General features: G+C 42.5%; 1 protein-coding gene across 3 annotated transcripts in view; it reads right to left on the reverse strand.

Annotated features, from left to right (window-relative positions):
- DDX42 (DEAD-box helicase 42) overlaps positions 1-14,442 on the reverse strand; it is a 48,556-nt gene that overhangs the window by 22,315 nt on the left and 11,799 nt on the right. For all 3 annotated transcript variants that reach the window (XM_073582392.1, XM_073582393.1, XM_073582391.1), the window contains exons 2-5: positions 11,305-11,526; positions 10,655-10,805; positions 9,662-9,723; positions 8,683-8,719 (exon numbers count right to left, since the gene is read on the reverse strand). In XM_073582392.1, the coding sequence (XP_073438493.1) occupies positions 8,683-8,719; positions 9,662-9,723; positions 10,655-10,805; positions 11,305-11,519 (465 nt within the window). In that variant the 5' untranslated portion in view covers positions 11,520-11,526. The remainder of the gene's footprint in view (positions 1-8,682; positions 8,720-9,661; positions 9,724-10,654; positions 10,806-11,304; positions 11,527-14,442) is intronic.

Genomic DNA, 14,442 nt, shown 5'->3' on the forward strand with positions numbered 1-14,442 from the left:
CACGAACCAGTCCCAGTGGGTCCTATGTGATGTATACACACACACGAACCAGTCCCAGTGGGTCCTATGTGATGTATACACACACCAGTCCCAATGTGTCCTATGTGGTGTATATACACACGCACCAGTCCCAGTGTGTCCTATGTGGTGTATATACACACACACATCAGTCCCAATGTGTCCTATGTGGTGTATATACACACACGCACCAGTCCCAGTGGGTCCTATGTGATGTATACACACACACACACCAGTCCCAATGTGTCCTATGTTGGGTATATACACACACGCACCAGTCCCAGTGTGTCCTATGTGGTGTATATACACACACACACACATCAGTCCCAATGTGTCCTATGTGGTGTATATACACACGCACCAGTCCCAGTGTGTCCTATGTGATGTATATACAGCAGTTTCTAGGTCTCTTATGTGATGTATATACACAGCAGTCTGTGTCTCCTAGGTGATATATACAGCAGCCTCAGTGTCTCCTATGTTATACAACTGACCTCTCAATTATTGGGTTTTATACACATTACAAAACTAGAAAAGCAGTTGTGAGAAGTAACATCATCAATACCACCTAACATCACATGTCTCAAAGAGAAGCAATTCCAGCCATTGGATTACGGGAGAGTTAATTAAATATTTGACCAAATACAGTAGGATCATTTTTACTTTTAAGTTTACATGGTATGCATAAATCTTCAAATGGCTGTTGGCAGAAAAAAAAGTACCCATCCCTGCTTTAAAGACTAGGGGTCAGACTACTGGGACCTCCAGTGATAACGAGAACATAGCTCTAAAGCCCCGTTTTGAATGGAGCTAGAGGCCTGCCTTTTCCAGGATAAAAAAAAAGTCCACCTCTTGTTGATACAACACCGTGTTATGTGTGATACTGCAGATAATCCCTAAAAAATGAATGGGCAAAATTGCAATACTGGACACAGGTGTCACAAAAAGGAAAAATAGACCCCATATTGTAATCTTAGAAGAAATTATCTAAAGCAAACCGCAAATTTTTAGCCATGTAAGTATTGGTAAGGCTGCATAGGCTCTTCTCCCCCAAATAAAATGGATACCTTTCATGTAGATATCCAATGAGCCAGTTATGAGGAATCTGGTGTAGAAGCCATACTCAAATAAGGCTGTAAGTGCATTGGGGGAGTGTCAATGTGCTTGCTGCTTCTTCCAGGTACACCGACACTCCCCTAATGTTTCCAACATGATTTTCATAAGGCATTGATACCAGATTGCTCAAGACAGGCTCATCAGATTTCTATATAAAAAGGGATCAATTTAATTGTAGGAGAAGCATTTATGCCTATAAAACCATACCAACATATCCATATCTAAAAACATGCTAATAGGTTCCTTTTATATCAAGAGGCGGACAAGGCCGGTGATTTCATATCCCCAGATACCTGCTGCTGGAAGGGAGCAGAGCTGGATTACCCGTTTCAGGCCAGCACTTGACCACATAACGTAATAACTAAAATAAAAAAATAAGTACACACTCCAACATTGAAATAGCATTGCTAAGAAGAAAGTCGACAGCTTGGCGAGAAAGTTGATTTGGATGCAGAACCAAAAGTATAGCCATTTCTCCAAAGTGTCCTAGGAGCCATTTTTCAACAAGAAAATGCCAATCTGCATGTTGCTCTTGCCTGAGCGGCCTAGACATGCTACCATGGCCTGCAGCGTCTCCGTACTTGTCTCCCATGGAGCACATCTGGGGCATCATTATTTGGGACAGCAATTGCAAAAGGAGCTGTCAGCAGCAGATCTTGATGATTCAGTGTTGCAGAAGATTCCTCAGACAACCATTAATAACCTCAATGATAACATGACAAGACGTATAGTTGCCTGTCGCTCATACTACAAACTGAATAAAAAGATGTTTTTAAAATTTTGATTCCATTTTTTCATCATTTGCATATGATTGACATGTTCAGCCATCCTGTGATTTCCATAATTAAATGAATTTTCCTTCTCAGTGAAGTGTGTCTTTACAATCAAGGTAATTCCTACTGATTATTGTTCAATTATATGACATAAGTCACTTTCACAGAGAAACATATCTATCAAAGTAATATCTCAAACCATTGGAAGCACAAAGAAACGGTCAGGAAAGAAAAAAAATGCACCATGACATCGCCTGCAGGACGCTGTCACCACTATCTGCATCCTTAGGATGCAGACAACGGTGAACACATTGGTGGAGGACGGAGACGTCGGTTCCATCTTCCACCAATCAGCATGTGTGACTGAACCAGCAGATGTGATGACTTCACTTCATCGTGTCAGCTGTAAGTCAGTGCACAAGAGCCTTAGGCTATGTGCACACACTGCAGATTCACCTGCGGGTTTTTATCTGCAGAACCGCAGGTAAAATACCTGCGGTTTGCCACCTGGACAATGGAATAGGTGGAAAACCGCAGGAGAATCCGCAGAAATAATTGACATGTCAATTGTTTCTGCGGATTTAAAACCCGCAGCTTTTCCGCAGTTAAAAATCTGCAGCGTGTGCACAGCAGAATGTTTATCCCATAGGATAACATGCTACTGTACACTGTCTGCAGAACTGCTGCAGTTCTGCTGCGGCCAAAACCGCAGCAGAACCGCAGCAAAAACCACAGTGTGTGCACATAGCCTTAAGGAGAGCACCAAGGGAATGGGAGCAAGGCGAGCATGTTTTTTTGTTTTTCATAGGTGTATAGGATGTTTGCATGTATAGAGGAGGCTATGTGGGGCCTCATATTGTATGTAGGGGGCTATGTGAGGGCTCAATGTATACAGAGAGGCCAAGTGGGGGGCTCACAATGTGTATAGAGGCACCAAGTGGGGGCTTATATGACATGGGGCTGTGCACAGGCTCATATGGTATATAGGGGGATGTCAGCATGCTTAATGCTGCTCAATATTAAATGATAGCTATAATTATTTATACTAATATTAATTGTAATATGTTAATATTAATATTGAGCAGAATTAATTTTAACCTAATGGTACAGCCCTCCACAACAGTTAGTGTCTCTCATGCGGCCCCTTGGGAAAATTGCCCACAACTGCTCTACACTATTTATTTGCAAAACCTTCAGTCCTACTTGCAATGAATGCAGTTTTGTCTGTCAGTTGCTAAAAAGGCTTAAAATGGTTACCTAGGAATGACAAAGGGTTATTGTCAACCATAGAATGGTCAAAAATGCTATAAACATTTGCAAAAACAAGCAACATTGCAATTTACTTGTTCTTAAAAATCCTCTTTTCCCAAGTATGGAGGGAATTTTAATTCTTTAGCTTACTACTCAATATAACCATGTACCGGACAACTGTGCAGTCTATGAGTAGTGGCCAGTCACCTAGGAACAGAGTGCAGCACTTACAAACTCTTTGTTATAGAGCTAGTGAGTGCTCTGAAGCTGGGCAGACTGCTTGATCTGGCCATGTTCACTGCCCCTTTGATGCTGAAGAGGAAAAGATTCCTCTGTTTGCAGCATTGTAAAGTTCTCAATATAGGTCAAGAGTGCCACCATGTAGGTGGGGTGGTCCTGCTTAATTGACAGTTCATATTAGCGGCATTTTTGTGCCATGGATCCTACACAATGCTGCTATATGAGGTAGCATGGCCTCTATAGCATTGCAAGAGCACAGGAAAACTAATGCTGGCTGGGATTGGGCGCTAATCATGCGCTCCAGCGATTCTGGCCAACTTCAGAGTAGTGCTCTACACAAAAAAATTTGAATACGGTGCATATTCGCTAATCTAGTCAATTCTGTTGCAATGTTACCCATGAAAAAACATGGGAATAACCCATTAAACATTAATGGCTCTCCAGCAGAACAAGGTATCTATGACGCTTCAGCAAGTACCATGACCCCATCATTACTTTCCCAGGCATTGCTAAACAAAGGCCATCAGAATATAAACACATACAATACGTTTGGATTACTGCTAGTTGCCTAAACGAACCCCAACACTCATGTAGAAATTGTGACTTCACCCAGCATACCAATGAATAGCTGGTAATGAGCAGAGCCGCCATCAGGGTATTACTGCCCTTACTAGCGTATGGGCCCCAGGAGAAGGATTCTGCCACTTTAGTAACTGAACAAGTGTCCTCAGACACATGTTCAGTTGCAATTCATTGCCGTGCAGGATCAGCTTCCTGCACTACAATAAGAGCTGCCTGCAAATCAGAGACCACCAGTTGGCGTGTATGTCGCCAGCATATGACATCCAAGAACAAGAAAAAGATCACGCCCATAATCAAGGAGCACCTCAAACATGTATAAAAAACATGACACTTTATTAAACAACTATAATACAACAGCAAAAAAAAACACATGATATTAAAAACATTTAAAAAACAGAGAAATCCTGTTGAAAATCATGCCCTATAATAAAGGCAATGATAACCGCACACCTGAAAATCTCCCCTGAACAGCACAAAAGATATATATGTGTATATATATAGGAACCGCTACAGGTGGTCCAACATTCACCACTGGGATACTAATTAGACAATTCTGGGAGAGATCAAAAAACAGCTGCTATGTCACATCAATGTTGCATGAATTTATAGCTAATACAGTTACAAATAATTGCTGTCATACAGACCCAGATATGAAAAGTAGATTAACTATATAAAAGTCCCAGCAAGGGACTTAGAATGGATACCAAAAAATACCCCAGAAGAACTAGATAGTATACACAATAATTTTAAAGTGCATGTAGCTGAAGCCTATAACTAGTGCCATATGGGTCCAATAAAGCAAGCATCCAAATATCAAGGAGAAAAGGTATGCCAGAGAGAAGGCAAAAATAGCCACACTCAATCCCAGACTTTTTAAACAATCGCCAGGAAATAATAAGACTGGCAAACTGCAATACAAGAGATAGATAAACAAACCTATTCCCAAGGCAGAAAAAGTTCACACATCAGTTACATGTAGAGCCAAAGATGCGAGCCAGGGCCCTGGCAAGGGGGAGAGAGAGAGAGGTGGGGGATAAATTCCCACGCGTATCGCCACAGATTGTGGCTTCCTCAGGGAAGGAATAGCATATGATGTCACACGTCCTCAAACGGTTTAGGAAGAGAATGCCGTTGGACCGCGGGCAGAGAAGGAGAAACTTTTTTTTCTTCACACTGAAATCCGCAATATCGAGAGACATATGGGGAAACATATGGGGCAGGATGGGGGACGTTATTAGAGGAAGGTGCCGGAATGTAGGACATTACTACTGTGGGGGCTAATTAAGGGATATTATTACTGCTGGGACGCATTTTATTTTTGAGAATATTGTTTTCAATGGGGGGGTGCTGTTACTGTGCAGGGTGACACTTGCTTTTTTCTTCATTTGGCGCAGTGAAGGGGTTGAGGAAAAATTGGGGAATCTGCGCCTAGATAACTTATTTTCTGTAGAGACGAGTTCTGACTGGAAGAAGTGATGGTGGTCTGTGCTGGATAAAGTGAAAAACAAAGATGAATATCTTCAACTAGAGATGTCACTGGCAAGTGCGTTACCTGTACACTGACACTATACACTGTATACTATGTAGAGAGCTCCTCTCTATCACTTCTGGTAATATTTTTTATTTATTTTTTTTTTAATAATGATCAGTATTATACTACCCAGTCCGGTCTGGTCATGGTGTGATTGTATTGGTTCCTTGCATGTGGTATTATTCGGTCACTATGTGGTGGTATTATGTGGTCTGGTCATGGTGTGGTGATATTTGTTCTTTGTATATGGTATTATTCATGCACTATGTGGTGGTGGTATGTGGTCTGGTCATGGTGTGGAGGAATTTGTCCCTTGTATGTATTATTTGGTCACTATGTGGTGGCAATATGTAATCCGGCCATTGTGTGACTGCATATGTTCCTTGTATGTAGTATTACGCAGTCACTATGTGGTGGTAATATAGGGTCTGGTCATGGTGTGGTGGTATTTGTCCATTGTATGTGGTATTATTCATTCACTATGTGGTGGTAATATGTGGTCCGGCCATTTTGTGACACCATTTGTTCCTTGTATGTGGTATTATTGGTCATCTTAAAAAATGTATGTGACACATTCCCTCAAGGAAAAATAAATAAAAATATACCTAAAAAGAGTATTGGATATTTTAAAAAATGTTTAATACAGTGGGTACGGAAAGTATTCAGATCCCTTTAAATGTTTCACTCTGTTTCATTGCAGCCATTTGGTAAATTCAAAAAAGTACATTTTTTTTCTTATTAATGTACACTCTGCACCCTATCTTGACTGAAAAAAATAGAAATGTTGGATTTTTTGCAAATTTATTAAAAAAGAAAAATATCACATGATCATAAGTATTCAGACATTCATTTCCTTGTGATCCTCCTTGAGATGGCTCTACTTCTTCATTGAATTCCAGCTGTGTTTAATTAAACTGATAGGACTTGATTTGTAAAGGCACACACCTGTCTATATAAGACCTCACAGCTCACAGTGCATGGGAGACCAAATGAGAATCATGAGGTCAAAGGAACTGGCCAAGGAGCTCAGAGACAGAATTGTGGCAAGGCACAGATCTGGCCAAGGTTACAAAAGAATTTCTGCAGTACTCAAGGTTCCTAAGAGCACAGTGGCCTCCATAATCCTTAACTGGAAGAAGTTTGGGACCACCAAAAGTCTTCCTAGACCTGGCCGTCCAACCAAACTGAGCAACTGTGGGAGAAGAGGTAAAGAAGAATCCCAAGATCACCGTGGCTGAGCTCCACAGATGCATTAGGGAGATGGGAGAAAGTTCCACAAAGTCAAAATTATCACTGCAGCCCTCCACCAGTTGAGCCTTTATGGCAGAATGGCCCTACGGAAGCCTCTCCTCAGTACCAGACATATGAAAGCCCGCATAGAGTTTGCTAAAAAAAAAAAAAAAAAAACACACATGAAGGATTCCCAGACTATGAGAAATAAGATTCTCTGGGCTGATCAGACGAAGATAGAACTCTTTGGTGATAATTCTAAGCGGTATGTGTGGAGAAAACCAGGCACTGCTCATCACCTGCCCAATACAATCCCAACAGTGAAACATGGTGGTTGCAGCATCATGCTATGGGGGTGTTTTTCAGCTGCAAGGACAGGACGACTGGTTGTAATTGAAGGAAACATGAATGCAGCCAAGTACAGAGATAGCCAGGAAGAAAACCTCTTCCAGAGTGCTCTGGATCTCAGATTTGGCTAAAGGTTCACCTTCCAACAAGACAATGACCCTAAGCACAGAGCTAAAATAACAAAGGAGTGACTTCAGAACAACTCTGTGACCATTCTTGACTGGCCCAGCCAGAGCCCTGACCTAAACCCAATTTAGCATCTCTGGAGAGACCTGAAAATGGCTGTCCACCAACGTTCACCTTCCAACTTCGTGGAACTGGAGAGGATCTGGAAGGAATAATAGCAGAGGATCCCCAAATCCAGGTGTAAAAAACTTGTTGCGTCATTCCCAAGAAGACTCATGACTGTACTAGCTCAAAAGGGTGCTTCTACTCAATACTGAGCAAAGGGTCTGAATACTTATGACCATGTGATAATTCAGTTTTTCTTTTTTAATAAATTTGGAAAAATTTCTACATTACTGTTTTTTTTCAGTTAAGATGGGGTGCAGAGTGTACATTAATGAGAAAAAAAAAATGAACTTTTTTTGAATTTAACAAATGGCTGTAATGAAACAAAGAGTGAAAAATTTAAAGGGGTCTGAATACTTTCCGTACCCACTGTAAGTTATAGAGTCTACCTTGTGATGGTGGCTTAAAAAATCTTTTCGCCAAAAAAAAAAAAAAAAGCTGATGTTATGTATATTATCTAGGTTTCAATGGGAACTGTTAATGTGCGATTGGTGATGTGTTGCGGAAGTGGAGTTTTTCCAAGTGAAAGCGGTGGGAATGTGGAAGGTCCGCAGGGTGCAGCCTAGGCAGAGTCTCAAGGAAACCTGAAAATTTTGCCAATATGGGGCTCTGAAATTTCTGGTGACAGCCCTTGTAGTGGGTATTGACACAAGAGCTATGACACAGAAATGATGAAACAGGGTATCCCCAGGATTGAATTGCAGACGTGGACGCACTCCATTGAAGTCAGGGTATGCTCACACAAAACCATTTACACACCAGAACAGCTGCTACAGGAAACCAATGGCAGCTTTCTCTCTATATTGCTAAGTATAAAGAGTGGGCAGCTTCCCAGCAGAAGTGTCGTGAAGAATGAACAGTCTGAAATACCTGAGCAGATAAAAGAAGTGACAGAAGACAGAAAATGTGCACAGAATGTCATTTTGGCATTACTATGCATTATGATCATTTTATTGAGCGCTTTTGCTGCACAAACCCTCAGAATTCGTACAACAATTTGACTAATCAGCCCAGCTACTGCAGACACTTATAAGTATGTGTAACCATGTTTTCGATCTCCTTTTATTCACATGGGTAGATTTTTGATACAGTTGCTTGCACTTCAATGATATTTATATGATAAAATAGGCTTTAGTATGCAAAGTGCAAACAGAAAATGCATGAAACTTTTTAAGACATTAGTCAACGTTTCATCAGATCTCCTCCAGGCCACAAAGCTGGTATCCAATTCCTACAGCCACTTTTTGCGCATTGCTTGACTACTAGTTTCAGTAAAACACAAAAGCAAAACCACAAACTTACCTGGTCATCTTCTTCCTCAATGTCATCCCTGATACCCCTGCAAGAAAAAAGAGGAAAAACAAACTTCCCTGCACTCAGTTCAGATACCAGCCTTAGAAATACTGTGGGGCGTACATTCATTAACAAATGGGGTATGTGCTGCTGGAAAGAGGCCCTGGATGTTGTAAATGTACAGGTAAGCCTTAATATGGGCTGCCGGGCTTGGTAGTATGTGGCTGTCAAGCAATGTAACCCACAATAATATGCAATTTGCATCAGGAGGCTAATAGAGCATACCTGATTGGTTGGTCTGGGTTATTCTGTCATGTCATAAAACACTATTAACCTTCAGATACGGGGTTAATACGCAGGTTAATGGAAGCGCTGAAGCTGTGAGGTCGCCACACTAAAAACCTGGCTGCCGGCAGTAACTGAACTTTACTCCTCTAGGCAGCCTAGGGCTTTCAATCATAGAGACGCAGCTTCAGTCACTCTTCAGTACAGGTGAGTGGTGGCTGTATCCATGCCCCAACACTTACTGACAGCCGACTCAGCAGTGCATCAGTACAGAGCCGGCTGTCAGTCAGTGTCAGGGCATGGTTACAGCCGTCGCTCACTATGTACTGACCAGTGACTGAAGCCGAGTCTCTATGAATTAAAGCCCTAGGCTACTGAGAGAAATAAAGTTCAGTTCCTCCCGGTAGCCGGGCTTTCAGTGCAGCGGCTTCACAGCGCTATAAACTTTTAGATTATCTACAGCTTAACAGCGTTCCTAGACATGACAGGTTCCCTTTAAGGGCGCAGTCATCTTCATAGAGTATTCCTTTTTAAACACATCTGGGGGATGCATCTTGTACATAGTGAGAGGCTCGTCAGTGTGTTACATGTGTGACAAGTCTAGATCAATGTCACAGATGCTCATGGGGATCAGTGAGAATCTCGACATGTTGACCAGGGGGGCGTAAAAAGGACTTTGGTTTCAACGGCAGCTTCCAAATACCTTGCATTCTTCTTCTCCTTCTCTTTTTCCTCGAGTTTTCTCATGTCCCGAGCAGCCTGATCCTGAGCACAACAGAAATAAACCATGATTCACACAAATGCTGCACATTCTGAGCTTTCCTTTAAGGCAGGGGTGAAAAACTGCTTTTCGCCGCAAGGAAACATTTTCCGATAATCAACCCGACAATCCCAATAAAAATAGTTATTAGTGGGTCATGCATTCTGCGACAATTATAATGCTGTTTTAAGAAGATAGATGATCCCCATGAACTTATACGCAACACAAAAACAAAAAACTGTGCGAGACATTGAAAAAGAGTCAAGAGTTTCCCTTCTCCCATAGTCTACTCATGCATGGCTACTTCTCATCAACTCCATTCTGTGCCAAGCTGGAGGCAGGACTCCGCTACTCTGTCAAATTATTTGGATCAGAGAGATGGAAACACAGTGCACCATTTTACCCATCACTGGTCTGGTGCTAAGCGTCACTTCTGTTTGTCTATGACATTGAAAATACATGCTGCAGCCAACAGACGCTGTCAAGAATATCTTTGACCATATGGTGGGGGGGCTGCACAGAATGGCATCGCAGGATGTGCACCCATGCTATAAGGGAAGGGGAAGTGGAGGGGACAGAGCTTCTCACATTAATAGGGCAATAAAAACCAATTCAATTCACTCACAGAAATGTAATACCACAATAAAGTATAAGAAAAAGGTATACAATTTTTCAAGATCACTGATTGCTGTCATTCAATAGGACTTCATTGTTTATTAGCAGGCGATAAAAACCTATCCTGTCCCTGAGATGGAGGTGCACTGCTTGTTAGGAGACAGAGCTCGGATGCACTAATATCCACTAGGAAAAATAAAAAAGTAGAGTTTCTATATACAGTAATCAGACAACCTAAAAAAAAAAAAGCATATGACTATTATACAGATTACATCTGTATGAACTGAAATACCATCATAATGAATTGTGAAAAGATATTACCTCTACTTCTGCCATAAAGGCCTCTAGGGGATCTTCTTCACTGTCCGAGTCTGTTTTTTTGGACCAAAGTTGCTGCCTGGTTGGAGAATTCTCTGCTGGGATGTATGGCAGGTCTACATTACTGGAGTCTTCTTCCTCATCATCAAAGTATCTGTAGACAAGACAAGCAACACAGGTTGAAAAAAACTCCAGCTCCACAAACATTAAGGGTGTGTGCACATGCTGCGGATTCTGCAGCAGATTTGGTCCTGCGTATCCGCAGCTTACAGTACCATTATAATCAATGGAAAACGAAATCCACAGTGCACACGGTGCGGAATTTTCCGCGCAGATTTGCTGTGGTTTCAAATCCGCAGCATGTCAATTCTTTGTGCGGATTCCACTGCGGTTTGGCACCTGCTCCATGACAGGTGTCAAACCGCAGGGGAAACCCGCAGGCTAAACCGCAGAAAATCTGCAGATAAACCGCAGGTCTTTTGACCTGCGGATTTCGGCAACTCCGCACGGAAAATTCTGCAGCAGAATCCGCAGAGTGTGCACACAACCATAAACCTTACCCATAACCCCTGCACCTCTGTGACTAATGTTGGAAGTTACAACCCCTCCTGATGGCACAGGCACATGCCCCGTCCTCTCTGATTTGTACTTACGCATTCTCCTCATCAAAGTTGGCCCTCTTAGATCCAATCTTGTAAAACGATGGTAGCTGGGAGCTGTTGGCAGAGCCATAGCCAGGAGCTGGACCCCGGAAAGCACTAAGTGATGTCTGCGGGATCTTTGGTTCTTCCTTCTTTCCTGTAGAGATGGCAAATCCCCCAAATCCAAAGCCGCGCTTGCTACTCGGTCCGCCTTTATTCCAGTTCATGACTGAGCTAAAAAACAAAAACAAACAACAGTTATGATAAAAGCTATAACTTATGTTCTTGTCGGACAAGCAAAATGGTACACACAGCAATCAAGTCTGAACATTTCCTCCTAATGTACAGTGGGTACGGAAAGTATTGAGACGCCTTTAAATTTTTCACTCTTTGTTTCATTGAAGCCATCTGGTAAATTTAAAAAAAAAGTTAATTTCTTTTCTCATTATTGTGCTCTGCACCCCATCTTGACTGAAAAAATACAAAATGTAGAAATTTTTGCAAATTTGTTAAAAAAGAAAAACTGAAATATCACATGGTAATAAGCATTCAGACCCTTTGCTCAGACACTCATATTTAAGTGACGTGGTGTCCATTTCCTTGTGATCCTCCTTGAGATGGTTCTACTCCTTCATTGGAGTCCAGCTGTGTTTAATTAAACTGATAGGTGTGTGCCTTTACAAATCAAGTCCTGTCTATATAAGGCCTCACAGTGCATGTCAGACCAAATGAGAATCATGAGGTCAAAGGAACTGGCCAAGGAGCTCAGAGACAGAATTATGGCATGGCACACATCTGGCCAAGGTTACAAAAGAATTTCTGCAGTACTCAAGGTTCCTAAGAGCACAGTGTCCTCCATAATCCTTAAATGGAAGAAGTTTGGGACCTCCAGAAGTCTTCCTAGACCTGGCCGTCCAGCCAAACTTATCATTCATGGGAGAAGTGCCTTGGTGAGAGAAGTAAAGAAGAACCCCAAATCACTGTGGCTAAACTCCACAGATGCAGTAGGGAGATGGGAGAAAGTTCCACAAAGTCAACTATCACTGCAGCCCTCCACCAGTGAGGTCTTTATGGCAGAGTGGCCTGAAGGAAGCCTCTCCTCAGTGCGAGACATAACTTCCAGAACAGACAGCATATATCATGTGGTAGCACTGTTATTTATTACGCGACATGCGGGTGCCCCATGATATATGTTGGGCTGACGTCCAGGGAACTACGTGTGAGGGTGTGTGAGCATGTCAGGGACATTCGGGCGGCCAAGACAGTGGTCGATCCTTCTACTCTTAAGACCATTCCCCGCCATTTCAGGTCCTTTCACAATTGTGATCCAGGGACCTTTATGGCAAGGGGTATTGATCGTATCCATCTGGGCATTCGGGCTGGCAACTACAAAAAGACACTGGCCCAGAGAGAGGCTAAGTGGATTGTTGCCTTAGATACAATGACCCCGAAGGGTCTCAACGAGTCTCTGAGCTTCGCTTCATTTTTATAGTCTATGCTGTCCCCGCTGCATTCACCACTGTTTATATTCCAGTTCCTGTCGGCAATGTTCTATGTTCTTAACACTTTTTTTGTTTGTCTTTTCATTTTAGAAAAAAATTTTTTATTCTGTGTGGGTCCTCTGTGGACATTTCGGTACCCCTTTTTATATTTTGGATTTGGGACGTGTTGATGCTGCCATCATCCCTTGGATAAGGGAGGGGATTCGCCACTACCTTTGGCCTAATAAATACGTTCACAGTGTGAAGAATATTGACATCTGTATTCCTTCGGACCGTCATCTATGTACAATTTTTGTCTTAATATGTGTCCTCTATTATGTCTTGTATCATGGATGTATTTATATGGACTTGATAAACTGGACTGCAAGTCATATATTTGCCCGTATCGATCTTGCATATCATATTGATTTTTATTTGTATAAATCTCTATAAATGTTCTTTTTATATATATTGATATGATTGCACTTATATTACTAATATTTGATATCTTTCGATATGGATGTTATTATATGTACTGTTTGCGGCTTATGTGGTCCATGCCCATATGACTATTCTATCATTGTGCTCACAGACATTTAATATAATTTTTCTTGTAGGCAATACTACATTCTGCCACGGTGCACATGGTCTGTGTTCCCCCAGTGTCTCTGCATGGGTGTGGGCGTCTTCCAGCCTCGGGTGCAGGCGCGGGAGGTTCTCTTCCCCGGCGCGTGCACTCTGATGCATGACGCCCCTTCCACTGTCAGAGGACCGGGGTGCTACACGGCGTATGCGCCGGTATCGTGGTTTTGGCTTATCCCCCTTAAAATTACATGTGTGATCACTTTCCATTGAGAAGATGTGGGCGCTGCATTGCGCATGCGCCGCTAATGCGGCTTTAAACACGCCCACTCATATCATGTGATCGCGTGTATGACTTGCCCCTCTGCATGTGACCACACTTGTGGTCACTTCCTGTTCGGAGGAATTGGGTATTACACGACGCATGTGCTGTGGTTTGATACCAGGGCTGTGGAGTCGGAGTCGTGGAGTCAGAGTCGGTGTTAGTTTTGGTTGGAGTCGGATTCGGTAGAAATGTACCGACTCCAGCTTTAAAAAAGCCGGATTACTTACCGGTAATGCTCTTTTAATGAGTCCACGACAGCACCCACTGGAGGTATCGGATCCGCCCATTTGGAACAGGAAACCCTACAGGAAAGATAAAAGGGGCGGTCCGCCTTTCCTCCTCAGTTTTACGTTTCAGAGTACCAGAAGGACCGCCAAGGATTAGGCAATGTTCTCTTATTTTAACATCTTTCTTATCCATTATTTGGTTAATATACTTCAACTATTGATATCTTTAGGGGGGGAAGTGAGCGGGTGCTGTCGTGGACTCATTAAAAGAGCATTACCGGTAAGTAATCCGGCTTTTTACTCTTCGCCACGACAGCACCCACTGGAGAGATTCCAGAGACCATCACCTGGGTGGGACCACTGTGTCAAGGACAGTCCGGCCAAAGCTTAAGTCAGAGGCTGATGAAAGATCTAGTCTATAGTGGTTATAAAAGGTAGAAGGGGATGACCAAACTGCCGCCTTACATATAGTTTCAATCGGAACATCTCCCTTTTCTGCCCAAGAAGTTGCCATTGCCCTGGTGGAATGCGCCCT

Source organism: Dendrobates tinctorius, unplaced genomic scaffold (assembly GCF_039654945.1).
Source record: "Dendrobates tinctorius isolate UK_male_01 unplaced genomic scaffold, ASM3965494v1 ptg000071l, whole genome shotgun sequence".
Classification (NCBI taxonomy): Eukaryota; Metazoa; Chordata; class Amphibia; order Anura; family Dendrobatidae; genus Dendrobates; species Dendrobates tinctorius.